The 17741-nt window shown below is 57.9% G+C and overlaps 1 protein-coding gene across 3 annotated transcripts in view; it reads left to right on the forward strand.

Moving 5' to 3' along the window:
- LOC127390355 (mitochondrial Rho GTPase 2) overlaps positions 1-17741 on the forward strand; it is a 53923-nt gene that overhangs the window by 23388 nt on the left and 12794 nt on the right. For 2 of the 3 annotated variants that reach the window (XM_051631875.1, XM_051631876.1), the window contains exons 24-41: positions 669-802; positions 899-954; positions 1439-1558; positions 1936-2118; positions 2805-2905; positions 3582-3684; positions 4365-4486; positions 4822-4981; positions 7016-7206; positions 7735-7903; positions 8233-8344; positions 10068-10239; positions 11594-11716; positions 12578-12752; positions 13634-13764; positions 14217-14360; positions 14959-15078; positions 15620-15704. In XM_051631875.1, the coding sequence (XP_051487835.1) occupies positions 669-802; positions 899-954; positions 1439-1558; positions 1936-2118; positions 2805-2905; positions 3582-3684; positions 4365-4486; positions 4822-4981; positions 7016-7206; positions 7735-7903; positions 8233-8344; positions 10068-10239; positions 11594-11716; positions 12578-12752; positions 13634-13764; positions 14217-14360; positions 14959-15078; positions 15620-15704 (2401 nt within the window). Of the gene's footprint in view, positions 1-668; positions 803-898; positions 955-1400; positions 1559-1935; positions 2119-2804; positions 2906-3581; positions 3685-4364; positions 4487-4821; positions 4982-7015; positions 7207-7734; positions 7904-8232; positions 8345-10067; positions 10240-11593; positions 11717-12577; positions 12753-13633; positions 13765-14216; positions 14361-14958; positions 15079-15619; positions 15705-17741 lie in introns of all 3 variants that reach the window. The other variant, XM_051631878.1, reaches the window with a different exon arrangement.

Below are 17741 nucleotides of genomic sequence, written 5' to 3' on the forward strand. Positions count from 1 at the left end.
CAGAGACAGGGAAGGGGGAGGTTGTTGTCCTGCTCCAGCATTTCTGAATCCCTGGAGAGGAGAACAGGAGATGCCCTCTGTGTCATTTGGCCCCGTGTCCCCAGTCCTGGTTTGCCCAGCAGCAAACTGGAGAAGGGGAGATTTGGGTTGGACATGAGGAGGAAATTCTTGGCTGTGAGGGTGGTGAGAGCCTGGCCCAGGTTGCCCAGGGAAGCTGTGGCTGCCCCATCCCTGGCAGTGTTGAAGGGCAGGTTGGATGGGGCTTGGAGCAGCCTGGGCTGGTGGGAGGTGTCCCTGCCCGTGCAGGGGGTTGATCTAGATGATCCTTAAGGTCCCTCCCAACCCAAACCACTCCGTGATTCTACAATTCCCACCTTGTGACAATGCCCAGCACTGAGCACAGGCCAGGGCTGCTGAAGCCCCCTCCCCAGGACAAGACCTTGGGGGTGTTCAGCTTCTCCTTGTTTCTCCAGCTGGCTGTGGTGAAGATCAGCCTCAGGGTGATCAACCCGGGGTCTGAGCACTGGGGTGGGGAGCAGATCTTCTGCTGAGGAGCACAGACACAGGCTCTGCAGGCTGGGGAGAGCCTGGACCAGCATCCTGCAGGGCCAGGGGGGGTGGTGGTGGTGGTGGTGGTGGTGGGGAGGTTCCAGGTGTGTCCCCTCCAGGTGTACATCGGGCACTCGGAGCCGGTGCGCCAGGTGGGCTTCACCCCCGACCAGCGGCAGGTCCTCAGCGTTGGAGATGCCATCTTCCTCTGGGACTTCCTGGCTCTGCCTGAGGAGAAGCCACCCCCAGCCAGGTCCCTGCACCACGCTGGGCCCTCCTTGCCCTGCTTCCCCTTACCTCCCCATCCCTGTCCCCTCCCAGCGTGACACTGGTCTCCTTCCCTTCCCAGGCCTCGTTCCTCCGAGTCTTCTCTGCTCCTGGGAGTCAGTGACTTTGTCTCCTCCAGTGAGTTGTGCTGGTTGGCAGCTCCTCCAGCAACTGCTCCCCGTGGCAGATGAGGTGGGGTGGGGTCTTTAGTTCCCTCCTCCAGGGAGTCAGCTAGTTGGGGGGGGCTGACCAGCTCATTAGCCCCAAAGGGCAGGCTCCAGTTAGTTAGTACCTCTTGGTGGGAGTCTGCCCAGGAGGGGACATGCTGAGCTGAGCTGCTCTGGGGTTTCTGGTGGGTCTTTCAGCTTTGGGCTTCTCTCTTTCCCTGCCTCACATCACTTCTTTCTGTCTTTCAGCTTTTGCCTTCTTCTTCTTCTTCTTCTTCTTTCCATGCCCTCACTGTCCCCCTCTCTGTCTGTCCTTCCCTGTCTGGAAGGACAGAGAAGAAGTGGCTTCTCCTGTGTAGCAGGAATGAACTTGGAGGTATCCCCATCGGTCAGCCCAGGAGGAGGAGAGGATCCAAGGGCTGAAGGACATTTCACAAGGCCTGTTCTTTTCACAGAAGGCAGCTCTGAGAAGCTCAGGGATGGCTCTGAGACACCTCGGCACACAGCGCCTCTTCCACTGCTGCCCTCACCTCCCTGTTTGGATGTCACCTCTGTCCACCAAGAGGGGTGTCAAAGTAAGAAGAACTTGCAGGAAAGGGGAAAATCAATCTTGTTTTAGGAAAAACTCCTCATTCAGCAGCATCCTTGGAGCCATCCCTGCCCGTGATCCCCTTCCTGCACACCCTGACCAGTCTGCACTTCCCTTCCCTTAACTTGGACGAACCCAACCAGAGGTGCTGGGGTTCTCCTGTGGTCTTCTCCATAGACAAAGCTCTGGCAGAGCTTCTCTGAGGAGTGTGGTGAAGACCTTGCTGGACAGATCCAGGAGGACCTGTCTGCTTTGCCAGCCAGAGCAGGAGAGTGACACTGCCAGAATCAAAGGCTCGGTCACACACGAAGCAGCCCTGAAGTCCATGGATGGTTCTGTCCTCCCACTGGTTCTTCTTTTCAGGTGTTTTCTCCACGTCAGACCAAGAGGAGGAAGCAGATGAGGCAGGCAGCAGGGGGATGGTGGCAAATGGGGACAAAGATGCCTCAGTCCTTGTGATGGAGCCAGTCAGGAACGAGGAGCTCGTTGTCGTGAGGCCCAGAGGGAGGCAGGAGAGCTCCAGGTCTCCTGGAGGATCAGCAAATGGTAAGTCAGGGGTTGGGTGTTCCCATCTCGTACAGAAATGGTTCCATCAGGGCTCCCCATGCTCAGGCCAGCCTGGCAGCTTGGTCTAGCCATGGAGAATGAAGAAATATCATGATACATGTGGTACAGACAGACCTGGACACGTGCTCTGAGCTGAGGGACAAAGAGCAAGGATGGGTCCATCAGGGCATGTCCTGTGGGTGAAGTCATCTGAAGCTCGTGCTGGTCTCCCAAGACTCCTTATTTTCCTGGTTCTTTCCCTGCTGCTGCTTCTAGGCTCAGCAGAAGCTCCTCTTCAGCTTGGAACAAAACCCTCACCCCTAAGAGGCAGGTCCTGTGGAGCCCAGGCCACGAAAGGTCCCCATGTCTCTATGAATAGATGTGCAGCCTCCAAGTTGCAGCAGCTCCTGGTGAGCTGCCAGAAGCAGGCAGCTGCCAGAAGCTTTGCAGACCTTTTTTCTAGCTGGGTGGGGCTTCTGGTGGGGCAGGGCTGGCCAGGGCTGTTTGAAGAGTGGTGGGGCTGAGGGTGGAGGGGGGTGATGTTCCTCTGGTCCTGGAGGGCTGGTGCTTTTCCCATGGTCAGTCTGATTTTTTGCCTTGCTGATGTGTGTGTTCATCCACTGCTGCTCCCAAACCATTCCCAGGAGCAGCAGCCCACAGGTGTTGTCCTCTTCTTTGTGTGACAGAGCCCAGAAAGGAGACCAGAAGTCCCATGTCCCAGTTCTCCATCCGCCCAGATTCCTACTGGCATTTCACTCCTCGCTTTAAAGCTTCGGTGCTTCCCCAGGTGAGAGTTGGGCTGGGGCTGGTTCCCTGGGCAAGTGGAGAACCAGCAATTTGGGGGCAGGGGTGGGTGGATTTGCCCAGTTTACAGCCCAGAAACCAACCATGAACACCCAGAGCAGAGGAGGGTCAGAAATTGCTTTCAAACAGAAGATCAAATCATGAAAGTGTCACCGAATCCCAGACTGGTTTGGGTTGGGAGGGACCTGAAAGATCATCTAGATCCAACCCCCCTGCATGGGCAGGGACACCTCCCACCAGCCCAGGCTGCTCCAAGCCCCATCCAACCTGCCCTTCAACACTGCCAGGGATGGGGCAGCCACAGCTTCCCTGGGCAACCTGGGCCAGGCTCTCACCATCCTCACAGCCAAGAATTTCCTCCTCATGTCCAACCTCAATCTCCCCTCTGCCAGTTTTCATCCCTTCCCCCTGCTCCTCTCCCTCCCTGCCCTTGTCCCAAGTCCCTCCCCAGCTTTCCTGGAGCCCCTTCAGGCACTGGAAGGTGCTCTAAGGTCTCCCTGGAGCCTTCTCTTCTCCAGGCTGAACCCCCCAACTCTCCCAGCCTGGCTCCAGAGCTGCTCCAGCCCTCCCATCATCTCCGTGGCCTCCTCTGGACTCTCTCCAACAGCTCCATGTCTTTTTTTAACCTTCTTTTAAGCCAGTGTCTCTTTTTCTTGCAGAGTTTCTCTTCTCCTCCAGCTGGCAGGGAGGTCTTGAAGCTGAAAGCAGTGATTGGCTACAATGGGAATGGCAGAGGGAATATGGTGTGGAACCCAGACACAGGTACCCCAGGAAGGCTCTGGGGTGGGCAAGGGGGGACGTGCTGAGCCACTTTATGGTCCTCCAGCTGTTGGGTTGGAATCTTGGCCTTAACACAAGGGTTCTTTGCCTTGGGAAAATCCAGTAGCTCTTCTTCTTTGCCCTGGGTGAATGTTGGTTGCTACGGGCAGGCTTGGGATTCAGTGATTGGGTGGGCAGAGCAGAGGGAAAGTTCTCACCAAGCCATCCTGGCCTCCTTCCTCCTGCCTGGAGTGCTGCCCAACAGCTTGGCTTTGCTCAGGTCTTGGGAGGTGAGGTTTTCCTCCAGCCCCCAGCTGATGGGCAGGATTCTGACAAGCTGTGTAGAAGAATCAGCTTCTACCTCTTCCTGAGAAAGAAAACAAGGATCTTCCAGAATCGTGATGTGGGGGCTGATTCTGGAGCCTTTAGGTGACAACATCCATCCCATAGAATTATGGAATGGTTTGGGTTGGGAGGGACCTTCAAGATCATCTAGATCCAACCCCCTGCATGGGCAGGGACACCTCCCAGCAGCCCAGGCTGCTCCAAGCCCCATCCAACCTGCCCTTCAACACTGCCAGGGATGGGGCAGCCACAGCTTCCCTGGGAAACCTGGGCCAGGCTCTCACCACCCTCATACCCAAGAATTTCCTCCTCATGTCTGTCTCCTCCTTCTCCACCAGGTTTCTTTGCTTACACCTGTGGCTGCCTCATTGTGGTGGTGGACCTGCACTCGGGGTCTCAGAGTCACTGGCTGGGCCACACTGAGGAGATCTCCACCCTGGCTGTCAGCCACGATGCCCAGGTGGGACATGAGCTCCTGCTGCCCTGGGCTGGGCTTTGTCTGTGTCCCTTTGGGCTGAAGGACTGTCCCAGCTGAAAATCCCATTGGTCTGTTCCTCCTTCTGCATGGACACCTGGGCTTATGGAAAGTATTAGATGGTTTTGGAGCCCAGCTCTACATCATGATGGCTTGGGGTGCCAGGAAAGGCTGCTCCCTCCCTCTGGGGGCGCCTGCCCAACAGCTGGTGGTTGTTCTCAACCACATCACTTTGGAGAGCAGCAGTTGCTGAGACAAATGAATGAAGTGTTTCTCTCATGACTTACCAAGGTCTCAGTGATAACATGTTGTTCTTTCAGGTTCTTGCTTCTGCCTCAGGGAAGAGGGAAGGAGACTCCCATTGTCAGATCTGCATCTGGAGCATCCAGGATGGGGTTTGCACAGCAACTCTCTTCCACCACAAGACACAAGTACAAGCCATGGCATTCTCCAGGGATGACAGGTTCCTTGCTACCCTGGGTGAGTACAGCAGGGCTAGGAGCAGGAGGGCACCCTAGAGTACCCAGAGGAGGCCACAGAGATGACCCAAGGGCTGGAGCAGCTCTGCTCTGGAGCCAGGCTGGGATAGTTGGGGGGTTCAGCCTGGAGAAGAGGAGGCTCCAGGGAGACCTTAGAGCACCTGCCAGTGCCTGAAGGGGCTCCAGGAAAGCTGGGGAGGGGCTTGGGACAAGGGCAGGGAGGGAGAGGACAAGGGGGAAGGGATGAAAACTGGCAGAGGGGAGACTGAGGTTGGACATGAGGAGGAAATTCTTGGCTGTGAGGGTGGTGAGAGCCTGGCCCAGGTTGCCCAGGGAAGCTGTGGCTGCCCCATCCCTGGCAGTGTTGAAGGGCAGGTTGGATGGGGCTTGGAGCAACCTGGGCTGGTGGGAGGTGTCCCTGCCCATGCAGGGGGGGTTGGGAATAGATGATCTTTCACTTCCCTTCCAACCCAACCCATTCCATGATCCACAGGCCAGGTTTGGGGTACGAAGCTGTTGCTCCCCCCAGCTCCTCCTCACCCCTCCTTCCTCCATCAGTGCCAGCTTCTCACCAGTGCTTGTGAAGCCTGTGCAAACAGTTTGCAGCTCCTAAAAGTAGTATCCAAAGGGGAAAAACAAAGAAAGCCTTCTTCTGGATTTCTCCTTAGCAGGAATTGTGCAGGAGAAGCTTCCCAGTCTCAGCCTCCTGCCAGGCAGGGCTGCCAGCACAAGATGCAGACTCCAGCTGTCTGTTTGGTTTAGGCAGGGGACATTTAAAGGACAGACATGCAATTAGGAAGCTCTCGTTTGGCATGAGGGAGGACCTGGGGAGCAGGCAACACCAGCCCCCTGGGCTGCTGAGTCTGCCCTTGGAAAAGAAAGGAAGGTTTGCTGGAGAGAAAAGGAGCTTTGTGCTCTTCGTGGAGCCACAGGGGAGAGGAGACTTTGTCGTCCAGTTCTGGGCTGGGCTGCAGAGGAGGGAGAAGCTGGAAGTCTCCAAGGAGCTTGTGGAGCCTGGGAAAGGCAGCAGGAGAGCATTGTCCTCTGGAGCTGTCAGGGAGCTGGGTTGGTTGCCATCACCTTCTGCTGCCACCCAGGTAGGGTGGCTTCTGTTAAGGTCAGCTCCCATCCCAGCATGGACCTCAGCAAAGGTGACACCTCCTTGTTTCAAAGCTGTTAGCCCCAAGTGCACAGCCCTTGTGGCCAAGAGGCCATCCTAGGGGGCATGAGGAAGAGTGTGGCCAGCAGGTCCAGGGAGGTTCTTCTCCCCTCTGCTCTGGTGAGGCCCCATCTGGAGAACTGTGTGTGGTTCTGGGCTCCCCAGTTCCAGAACAGGGAGTTGCTGGAGAGGGGACAGCAAAGGGCTACAAAGATGAGGAGGGGATGAGAACATCTCTCTTATGAGGAAAGGCTGAGAGACTTGTGGTCTGGAGAAGACTGAGGGGGGACCTTATCAATACTGAAAGGGTGGGTGTCAAGAGGAGGGGGTCAGGTTTTTTTCAGTGGTGCCCAGTAACAGGACTAGAGGTAATGGGTACAAGTTGAACATAGAAATTCCACCTCAACATGAGGAGGAACTTCTTTCCTGTGAGGGTGGCAGAGCCCTGGGACAAGCTGCCCAGAGAGGCTGTGGAGGCTCCTTCTCTGGAGACATTCCAAACCCACCTTGTGTCTGGACAAGGGGGACACAGAGGGGATGTGTGTGTGCTCCAGAGCAGCCTGAGGCTGCAGAACTTTCTCCTACTGCCATTAGGGCCTCAAGTTGTGCCAGGGGAGGCTTAGGCTGCCCAGGGAGGTGGTGGAGTCCCCATCCCTGGAGGGGTTTCAGAGCCCTGGAGATGTGGTGCTGAGGGACATGGGTTAGCACTGGGCTGGGCAGAGTTGGGTTGATGGTTGGCAGAGTTGGGTTGATGGTTGGTAGAGTTGGGTTGATGGTTGGTTGAGTTGGGTTGATGGTTGGGCTCAATGATCTTGAAGGTCTTTTGCAACCAGAACAATTCTGTGATTCTGTTCTCTGATTCCTGCCCTACCCCAGGGGACTACAGTGACCAAACCCTTGCTCTGTGGAGCACCTACACCTATGAACTCCTGGCATCAACGTGTCTCTTGTGGCCAGTGCACAACGTGGCTTTCAGTCCTCTTGCCCACAGAGAACTGGCCTGTGTGGGGAAGGGATCAGTCATGTTCTGGCTGTTGGAGCAGCAGGGAGCTGATGTCAACCTCAAGGTAACCCTCAGATTTCCCTGCTTTTTTTAATTCCTGGTCAGCATCTCCAGCTTCTTTTCCAAGCCCCTGCTGAGGCTCTGAGGCCTGATCACTTCTCTTCCTGAGATGCTGTTGGCTGCCCATGAGTGGCCTCCAGTTGTACTTGAGGCAGTAACTGCATGAAGTGAGGGTTGTTGTTTTTTTTTTCTGCTGTAGGTAAGAACCATGTTCTCTTTGACAGGGACTTGGGACAAGGGCAGGGAGGGAGAGGACAAGGGGGATGGATGAAAACTGGCAGAGGGGAGATTGAGGTTGGACATGAGGAGGAAATTCTTGGCTGTGAGGGTGGTGAGAGCCTGGCCCAGGTTGCCCAGGGAAGCTGTGGCTGCCCCATCCCTGGCAGTGTTGAAGGGCAGGTTGGATGGGGCTTGGAGCAGCCTGGGCTGGTGGGAGGTGTCCCTGCCCATGCAGGGGGGTTGGAACTGGATGGTCTTCAAGGTCCTTTCCAACCCAATCATTCCATGATTTCTATTTTGTGTGCTCTGGCAGGTTCATCGGGTCCCTGCCCCAGACATTTTAGGAGCAGTGGAGATGACCTCTCTCTGTTATGGTGCTGAAGCTCTTCTTTACAGTGGGACCAACTCAGGCCAGATCTGTGTGTGGGACACGGAGACCAACAGCTGCTTCATGACCTGGGAGGCCGACGAGGGCGAGATCGGTGGGTGCCCGTGTCCTGGGTGTCTGTCAGGGCTGTGGCAGAGAACTCTTCAGGAAAGAGAAGCAATCACCTTGCAGACCTCCTCTTCCAGCTGTGCTTGGGGAACCAGCTTGCTGTGTCAACTGGAAGAGGAGGGGGTGGCCGTGAGACCCAACCTGGGCTTCCTCAGCCTCCTGGTGGGGTTTCACCTCTAGCCTGTCACTACTGGGTTGCCCAAGTCCCTCACTGCCCTACCTGAATGAATGGGTGGGCTGGCTGTCAGGAGCAGACCTTGGGTGGTGGCTGAGGAGGGGGGGTGGACACTCAGGGTGTCCTCCCTTCTGCCCCAGGAGTCCTGCTGTGTGGGCACGACCGGCTGCTCAGCGGCAGCAACACCAGGCGCCTGCGCCTCTGGGCAGTGGGCACCATGCAGGAGCTGAGGCTGGAAGGTCCCCGTGCCAGGTAGGAGCTGGTTGGCCTCCTTGTCCCCTTTATGCCCATCTCACCCTGCTCTGGAGAAGCTCTTCCCCTCCCCTGGCAGCTCCCAGGCCCTGCTAGGTGGTTTGTGACACGCAGACACTGGCTCTCCCTGCATCCCTGCTGCCTCAGTTGCTCTTGGCTTTCCCCCTCCAGCCCGTGACCCCTGAGGCTTTGTCTGCATCTTTTGATGGCATCTGTCCCACTGGGACCTGGCCCTCCTGGTGCTGGGAATGGGGGGAGTTCATCAGGCCTGAAGTTGGTCACTGATTTGTAGGAAATCCTGTAGGAAAAGGAGTGAAAATACATTCGTTGCCTTTGTTTCTTTTGCATTGTTGTGTCCCCTGTTTTCTCCCTTTCCCCTCCCTTTCTCCTCCTCTTTTCCTCCCCTTTCCCCTCCCTTTTCCCCTCCCTTTTCCCCTCGCTTTCCCCTCCCCTTTCCCTCCCCTTTTCCCCTTCTTTTTTCCCCTTCCCTTTTCCCCTCTCCTTTTCCCTTTCCCTTTTCCCCTTCCCTTTTCCCCTTCTTTTTTCCCCTTCCCTTTTCCCTTCCCCTTTTCCCTTCCCCTTTTCCTCTCCCCTTTCCCCCCCCTCCCCTCTCTTCTCTGCTCCTTTCTGCCTCCCCTTTTTCCCTCCCTTCCTTTTTTCCTCCCTCCCCATTCCCTCCCCCATTCCCTCCCCCATTCCCTCCCCATTCCCTCCCCCATTCCCTTCCCCATTCCCTCCCCCATTCCCTCCCCATTCCCTTCCCCATTCCCTTCCCCATTCCCTCCCCCATTCCCTCCCCATTCCCTTCCCCATTCCCTCCCCCATTCCCTCCCCATTCCCTCCCCCATTCCCTCCCCATTCCCTCCCCCATTCCCTCCCCATTCCCTTCCCCATTCCCTCCCCCATTCCCTCCCCATTCCCTCCCCCATTCCCTTCCCCATTCCCTCCCCCATTCCCTCCCCATTCCCTCCCCCATTCCCTCCCCATTCCCTCCCCCATTCCCTCCCCACTCCCTCCCCCATTCCCTCCCCATTCCCTCCCCCATTCCCTCCCCATTCCCTCCCCCATTCCCTCCCCCATTCCCTCCCCATTCCCTCCCCCATTCCCTCCCCCATTCCCTCCCCATTCCCTCCCCCATTCCCTCCCCATTCCCTCCCCCATTCCCTCCCCCATTCCCTCCCCATTCCCTCCCCCATTCCCTCCCCCATTCCCTCCCCCATTCCCTCACAGGAGGGCTCAGCACCAGGTCACTGTTCCCTGTCCCCAAGCCCCTCATGGAACCATTTCCCTGCAAATTGAGCTCTGGGCTCACCAGGCATTGAGGGCACAGCAGAGCCAGAGGCTGCTCCCCCAGCAGAACCAGTGGCTGCTCCCCCAGCAGAGCCCGAGGCTGCTCCCCCAGCAGAACCAGAGGCTGCTCCCCCAGCAGAACCAGTGGCTGCTCCCCCAGCAGAGCCAGAGGCTGCTCCCCCAGCAGAGCCAGAGGCTGCTCCCCCAGCAGAACCAGAGGCTGCTCCCCCAGCAGAGCCAGAGGCTGCTCCCCCAGCAGAACCAGAGGCTGCTCCCCCAGCAGAGCCAGAGGCTGCTCCCCCAGCAGAGCCAGAGGCTGCTCCCCCAGCAGAGCCAGAGGCTGCTCCCTCAGCAGAGCCAGAGGCTGCTCCCCCAGCAGAGCCAGAGGCTGCTCCCCCAGCAGAGCCAGACCTCCCACCCTCCTTTCCTCCAGGTCCAGCTCAGTCCTGCTGGAAGACGAGCTCACCCTGGATGGGACCATTGTCAGTGCAGCCTTTGATGACTCTCTGGAGCTGGGGATTGTGGGCACCACAGCAGGAACCCTGTGGTACATCAACTGGGCAGAGAGCACCAGCATCCGGCTGATCAGCGGCCACAAGAACAAGGTGAGAGGGGCTGGGGTGGTTTGTCCTGCAGAGCAGCAAGTGTCCCTGTCCCAGGAAGCATGTGAGGGCTGCAGAATGTCCCCTGGTCTGGCCATGGGGCAGGGCAGGGAGCTGCAGGGCTCATTAGAGCCAAGTGGGTGATGTGGAGTCCAGAGAGACCTGTGCAGGCTGAGGAACCCAGCCTGGAGCAGTCTGAGCTCTGGCCTTGGAGGTTGAACTTCCCCAGGCTTGGAAGGGCTGTGGACCTTTCTTCTGGAGCAGGGAAGGCAGTCTGCAGTCCCTGAGGCTTCATTCCTGAGTGCTGTGACTTCTGCCTGCCTTCTGTTTGCTAGCAGGACATCCATGTCACAGAACCTGCCCTTTGCCTGAAACAAAAAGAACCCAACCCAGGGGAAGAAGGAGTGTTTGCAAGTGGCTGTTGCTCTGGGGGGTCTTCCAGCTACAGAAAAAAAGGGTTCCAATGCTAGAAGAGAAGGTACCAGGACAAATACAGGCTGGGTTGGAGACTGGATTGAGAACAGTCCAGAGGAGAAGGACCTGGGGGTGATGGTGGATGAGAAGCTCAACATGAGCTGGAGCCCAGAAACCAACCCTGTCCTGGGCTGTGTCACCAGCAGTGTCGGCAGCAGTGCCAGGGAGGGGATTGTCCCCTCTGCTCTGCTCTGGGGAGACCCCACCTGGAACTGTGTCCAGGTCTGGAGTCCCCAACATAAGGACATGAAGCTCCCGGAGAGAATCCAGAGATGATCAGAGGCTGGAGCAGCTCTGCTCTGGAGCCAGGCTGAGAGAGTTGGGGGGTTCAGCCTGGAGAAGAGAAGGCTCCAGGGAGACCTTAGAGAACCTTCCAGTGCCTGAAGGGGCTCCAGGAAAGCTGGGGAGGGGCTTGGGACAAGGGCAGGGAGGGAGAGGACAAGGGGGAATGGATGAAAACTGGCAGAGGGGAGATTGAGGTTGGACATGAGGAGGGAATTCTTGGCTGTGAGGGTGGTGAGAGCCTGGCCCAGGTTGCCCAGGGAAGCTGTGGCTGCCCCATCCCTGGCAGTGTTGAAGGGCAGGTTGGATGGGGCTTGGAGCAGCCTGGGCTGGTGGGAGGTGTCCCTGCCCATGCAGGGGGTTGGGACTGGATGATCTTGAAGGTCCTTCCAACCCAACCCATCCCATAGTCCCATGCTGATGATACTTTATACAGACCCATGCTGGGTGGTGCCCCATCCTTGCTTCGGGCTCAGCTGCCCTGCTTCCCATTGCTGCCTGGCACCCCAAAATTTAAGCACGAAACCTTGTGGGGGGGGGGGGGGGGCTGAGAAGGAGCTGATGTCCTCTGGGCTGTGGCCCATCTCCCTTCCCATCCCAGGTGACCGAGGTGTCCTTCAGCCCTGAGGAGTCCCACTGTGCCACCTGCGGGGAGGACGGCAGCCTCCGGGTCTGGGCGCTGGGCAGCGTGGAGCTGGTGGTGCAGTTCCAGGTGCTCAACCAGGTTTGTGGGTGCCTCCAACTCTTGACAGAAGGTACAAGGCAGTGCTCGGGGTTTGCAAGGGCCCGTGTGTCCTCACAGGGCAGGTGTGCTGGGGAAATGGTGGCAAGTGGAGCTCTCTGTGCTCTTGGTTGCACGGGGCTGGGCTTCATTGTGTCACTGGGTCTCCTCAGTGCTGGGCAGTATCTACAGGGGGTGGCAGGAGGGGGGACCAGACTCTTCCCAGGGGTGTCCAGGGACAGGACAAGGGGCAATGGGCACAAGCTGGAGCACAGGAGGGTCAAGCTGAACATGAGGAACAACTTCTTTCCTGTGAGGGTGGCAGAGCCCTGGGCCAGGCTGCCCAGAGAGGCTGTGGAGGCTCCTTCTCTGGAGACATTCCAACCCCAGCTGGACATGTTCCTGTGGGATCTGCTGCAGGTGACCCTGCTCTGGCAGGGGGTTGGACTGGGTGATCTCCAGAGGTCCCTTCCAACCCCAGGAGCTGTGGGTGTCCAGCCTGGAAACAAGGAGGCTGAGGGGAGACCTGCTGGCTCTGCAGCTGCCTGAGAGGAGGTTGGAGCCAGGGGGGTTGGTCTCTGCTTCCCAGGAACAAGTGACAGGACAAGAGGGAACGGCCTCAAGTTGCACCAGGGGAGGTTCAGATTGGATGTTGGGAAGAATTTCTTCCCCCAAAGGGTTGTCAGGCATTGGAACAGGCTGCCCAGGGCAGTGGTGGGCTCACCATGGAGGGACTTAAGAGTCACAAAAACATGAGGGATTTGGTTTAGTTAAGGACAGTGTTGGTTGATGGTTGGAGTCAGTGATCTTGAAGGTCTTTCCCAAACAAGATAATTCTGTGACTCTGCCCTGGTGACTTTGCAGAGCTGCCAGTGCCTGGCCTGGAAGCCTCTCATTCCATGGGGAGCAGAGAACCAGCACGTGGTGGCAGGGTACAGTGATGGCACCATCCGTGTGTTCAGCATCTCCAGGACTGAGATGGAGCTGAAGATGCACCCCCATGCCCTGGCCCTGACTGCCATCACCTACTCCACTGATGGTGAGGCTGCTGGGGGGACATGGAGAGCAAAGAGCTTGGGCAGCTGCCAGCAGAGCCTGTGGGAAAAGGGACACGGGGGTTTATTGTTCCTGGTGTAGCAAAGGGGGTTGGGGACAAAGCCTGGAGAAGAGAAGGCTCCAGGGAGACCTTAGAGCACCTTCCAGTGCCTGAAGGGGCTCCAGGAAAGCTGGGGAGGGGCTTGGGACAAGGGCAGGGAGGGAGAGGACAAGGGGGATGGATTAAAACTGGCAGAGGGGAGATGGAGGTTGGACATGAGGAGGAAATTCTTGGGTGTGAGGGTGGTGAGAGCCTGGCCCAGGTTGCCCAGGGAAGCTGTGGCTGCCCCATCCCTGGCAGTGTTGAAGGGCAGGTTGGATGGGGCTTGGAGCAACCTGGGCTGGTGGGAGGTGTCCCTGCCCATGCAGGGGGTTGGAGCTAGATGATCTTTAAGGTCCTTCCAACCCAAACCAAGCATGTCCTTGTGTCTTCCTGCTTCCAGTTTACAGCAGCTCATCTTCTGTGTAGAGTTGTACTGGGTGTCTCCAAGCCACCTCATCATTCCCAGCCCTTGTCTCAGATGTTTGGGGAGGTTTAGGGTGGAAAACTTTACAGAAGAGGTTGTTAAGCACTGGAATGTCCAGCGAAGTGGTTGAATCACCATCCCTGAATGTGTTTAGAAGTTGTTCAGATCTGGTGCTTAGGACCATGGGTGAGAAGTGGGCTGGGAGAGCTGGGTTGGTAGAGCGAGCTGAAAGGTTGGGCTGGATGATCTTACAGGTCCTTTCCAACCCAAACCATTCTGTGGTTCTATGTTCCCAGCCATTCAGGTGCTTGGGGACACCAGTATCCCAGTGTCTTGGACCTTTCTCCTCTGCCCACAGGAGAAATGATCTTGTCAGGGGGCAAGGATGGGCTGGTGGCTGTCAGCAGCTCCCGCACTGGGATGACTCTCCGTGTCCTCCATGACCACAAGGGCTCCCCCATCACCGTCCTCCAGTGCTGCAGGAAGCAGGTGAGACCTCAGCCTGTGCCCTGTGTGTCACACAGCAGGGCTTGGCTTCCTTGTCCCTCCCCTTCCCTCTTCAAACCACCCACAGCTCCAGGCTGGGTTCCCTGCTGGCTCTGAGCTTCGGAGATCCTCCTCAGCTGCAGGGGAAGGACGTGGGGAGGGGACACACAGCACCTGAAAGTGCTCCCCTAGGAGATGTGCAGATCCAGAGCATGTCCCAGGGAAGGGATCTGTGTCCTTCAGACTCTCAGCCCTCCACCAGCAGCCTCTTCCTTGTCCTGTTTTACTCTTAAGTGACTTTAACCACCACCCAAGTGGTGGATAATCCTGGTGTCCTTCCCCTTAAGGCATGAGGCCCACGTTCCCATCAGCTCCTGCCCCAGCTTAGCTCTAGTGGCAACTTCCTTTGAGCCTTCTGCACTGCCAAGAGTCACAGTCTCACTTCTTTTCTGCAGTACCAGGCCTTTGGGGTGGAAGGAGGTGACCTCTGGCTGGCCAGCAGCTCCGACCGGCGGGTCAGTGTCTGGGCAGCTGACTGGCTGAAGGACACCTGTGAGCTCCTCGACTGGCTCAGCTTCCCAGCTCCTGCTGGCCCTGAGGTGAGGGTGGGCCCTGCCACCCCCCCTGCCACCCTCCCTGCCCCTCTGTGCCCTCACACAACTGTCAGGGTTGGAAGGGACCTCTGGAGATCACCCAGTCCAGCCCCCTGCCAGAGCAGGATCCCTCCAGCAGATCCCACAGGAACACCTCCAGCTGGGGTTGGGATGTCTCCAGAGAAGGAGCCTCCACAGCCTCTCTGGGCAGCCTGGCCCAGGGCTCTGCCACCCTCACAGGAAAGAAGTTGTTCCTCATGTTCAGCTTGACCCTCCTGGGCTCCAGCCTGTGCCCATTGCCCCTTGTCCTGTCACTGGACACCCTGGGAAGAGTCTGGTCCCCCCTCCTGCCACCCCCTGTAGATACTGCCCAGCACTGAGGAGATCCCCCCTCAGCCTCCTCCTCTCCAGCTGAGCAGCCCCAGCTCTCCCAGCCTTTCCTCCCAGGCAGATGCTCCAGCCCCTCAGCATCTCTGTGGCCCTGGGCTGGACTCTCTCCTTGTCCCTCCTGAACTGGGGAGCCCAGAACAGCCCCTCCTCTTGTGCTGGGCCAGCCTGGAAGGATCTGGCCTCAATTCTGTGCCCTTTGGTGTCCCCCTCCCAGGATCTCAGCAGCCTCCCACCCAGTCTGGCTGCCTTCTGCCCTTGGGATCCAAGCACCCTGGTCTACGTGGGCTTTGGGGTGCAGAAGGAAGCCTTGTTTTACAGTCTGCACCAGAAACAGGTACCTGGGCCCTGTCGGGGGGTCCCCTCCTCTGCCACCAGTGCAGTGGGGGGAGGCAGGAGGTGAGGGCTGGGCTGCTTCCCAGATGAGAAGCTGTCCTGGCAAACAAGGCTCCCCAGTTTGGCCCAGCAGACCAGTGAGCAGCTGGGCCCTGCCTGGGGCTGTGTCTGCCCAGCCCTGCTGCTTTTCCAGCTGACTGGAGGGGGGAGGTGTTGGCTGCCCTCACTCCCGGGCTGGGAGGAAGTCCTGGGAGACACCCCGGGGCAGAAGGGAGATGTGTGAGCTCAAGTCCTGTTTGTCCAGGAGCAGCATTTGTCACTGGGATGACTCCTTGGGGTTACAGACCTTCCTCCAAGCACAGGGACTAAACCCTTGAGTTGAGTTGCCTCTGGAAAGCTGATGCCTCCAGCAGGTTGCTGAGCTCTGAGAGGTGCTGTCAGCCCCCCACTTGGAGAGGAGCCCTTTTGCCCACCCAACAACCACCTGCAGCAGCTCTGCTCTCCCTCCTGGTTTCTGAGGTGTTTCTCTTGCTGGAGCACAGGTGGTGGAGAAGATCTCCCTGCCCTTCTTTGCTACCTCGCTCAGCCTGTCCCCTGCAGCACCCTTCATGGCTCTTGGCTTTGGTGGTGAGTACCAGAGGGTGCCTGGGGCTGGGGGAAGAGATCCTGCTGGGATTGAGGGGGACCCAGTGCCCTTCTTCCTTGAAATGAGGGCTGTGAACACCCACCAGCTCGTGTCCTCAGGCCCTGGGGAGCGTGGGTGGCTGCCCCAGCCCTGGGCAGGGAGGAGGTTCTGGGAGACACACAGGTCAGAAGTGAGATCCATCAGCAGGATTTGTCCTTGGAATGACTCCTTGGGGTCCCAGGCTGTCTTGAGCCACAGCTTGGGAGGCAGAAGGGACCTTCCCCCAGCACAGGGATGCTCACCCTTCTCCTGGCAAGGGCACCTGGCTCCTGGAGCTGTTTCTATCACCCTGCTGAGATCCATCCTGCTCTGACAGCAGCTCCTGAGAGCAGGGAGAGCTTCCTGGGAGCTCTGGGTCACCCACTGAGCCTGCAGAGCTGCACCCCCTGCTGCAGGGTGGCAGCCTGACACTCCACAGGGAGCTGCCCTGTCACCCTCTCTCTCCCAGTTACCAGCTGTTCATGGCCTGCTTGCCCCAGCACGAAGCTGGCCTGTCACTCAGGTTATGGGCTGGCAGCTCAGCCACAGGGAGCAGGTGCCCTGGGCTGGGAAACGTTTGTGGCACCAGCAAACAGGCCCAAAGGATCCCTCAGCCCAGCAGGTTATTGACACTCTGGCCAGAAGGGGTGACCTAAACAAGCAGGCACACCCAGAGCCAGGTGAAGAACAGTTTCTACCCCCTATTCCCAACGTTCCCTCCCCTGTTTCCCCCCTGGCTGGGCACTGCAGGGTTTCCAGCCCATCCCACACTGCTAATGATCCCATCAGTTTCCCGCCCCTGTGCACACATCCCATTCTAGCAGGTCACTTTGTACCTTTTAAGGGGTAATTCTGACCTTTCTTGCCCCCTTGGCTGCCTTCCCAGTCCCCACCACGGTACCCCCTGGTGTCCTCCTGCCCCGGGGAGCAGGACAGAAGGGGCTGTGTTGGGTCTGACCTTGGCCATCAACCCTGCTCCGTGTTGGGATCCCCCAGATGGAGCCCAGTTCAGTCCCTCAGCTGCTTGGCCTGTAAAACCCCCCCAGGTGTCACTGGAATGGGCAGAGATCTCCCTTCTCTCAAACAAACTATTCTATTCCTAACACTAGGGTGTAGATATAAAAAAACCCCAACCCTGCTTCTAGCACTAGGATGGGAAAACAACACCCAACCCTCTGCTTCTGACACTAGGGTGCAAAACCAACCCTGCATGGCATTCCTGGCACCAAAACCAACCCTGCATGGCATTCCTGACCCCCAAACCAACCCTGCATGGCATTCCTGACCCTTAAACCAACCCTGCATGGCATTCCTGACCCCCAAACCAACCCTGCATGGCATTCCTGACCCCCAAACCAACCCTGCATGGCATTCCTGACCCCTAAACCAACCCTGCATGGCATTCCTGACCCCTAAACCAAACCTGCATGGCATTCCTGACCCCCAAACCAACCCTGCATGGCATTCCTGACCCCTAAACCAAACCTGCATGGCATTCCTGACCCCTAAACCAACCCTGCATGGCATTCCTGACCCCTAAACCAAACCTGCATGGCATTCCTGGCACCAAAACCAACCCTGCATGGCATTCCTGACCCCTAAACCAACCCTGCATGGCATTCCTGACCCCTAAACCAAACCTGCATGGCATTCCTGACCCCCAAACCAACCCTGCATGGCATTCCTGACCCCCAAACCAACCCTGCATGGCATTCCTGACCCTTAAACCAACCCTGCATGGCATTCCTGACCCTTAAACCAACCCTGCATGGCATTCCTGACCCCCAAACCAACCCTGCATGGCATTCCTGACCCCTAAACCAACCCTGCATGGCATTCCTGACCCCCAAACCAACCCTGCATGGCATTCCTGACCCCCAAACCAACCCTGCATGGCATTCCTGACCCCAAAACCAACCCTGCATGGCATTCCTGACCCCCAAACCAACCCTGCATGGCATTCCTGACCCTTAAACCAACCCTGCATGGCATTCCTGACC

This window comes from Apus apus, chromosome 14, assembly GCF_020740795.1.
Source record: "Apus apus isolate bApuApu2 chromosome 14, bApuApu2.pri.cur, whole genome shotgun sequence".
In the NCBI taxonomy this organism is placed as follows: Eukaryota; Metazoa; Chordata; class Aves; order Apodiformes; family Apodidae; genus Apus; species Apus apus.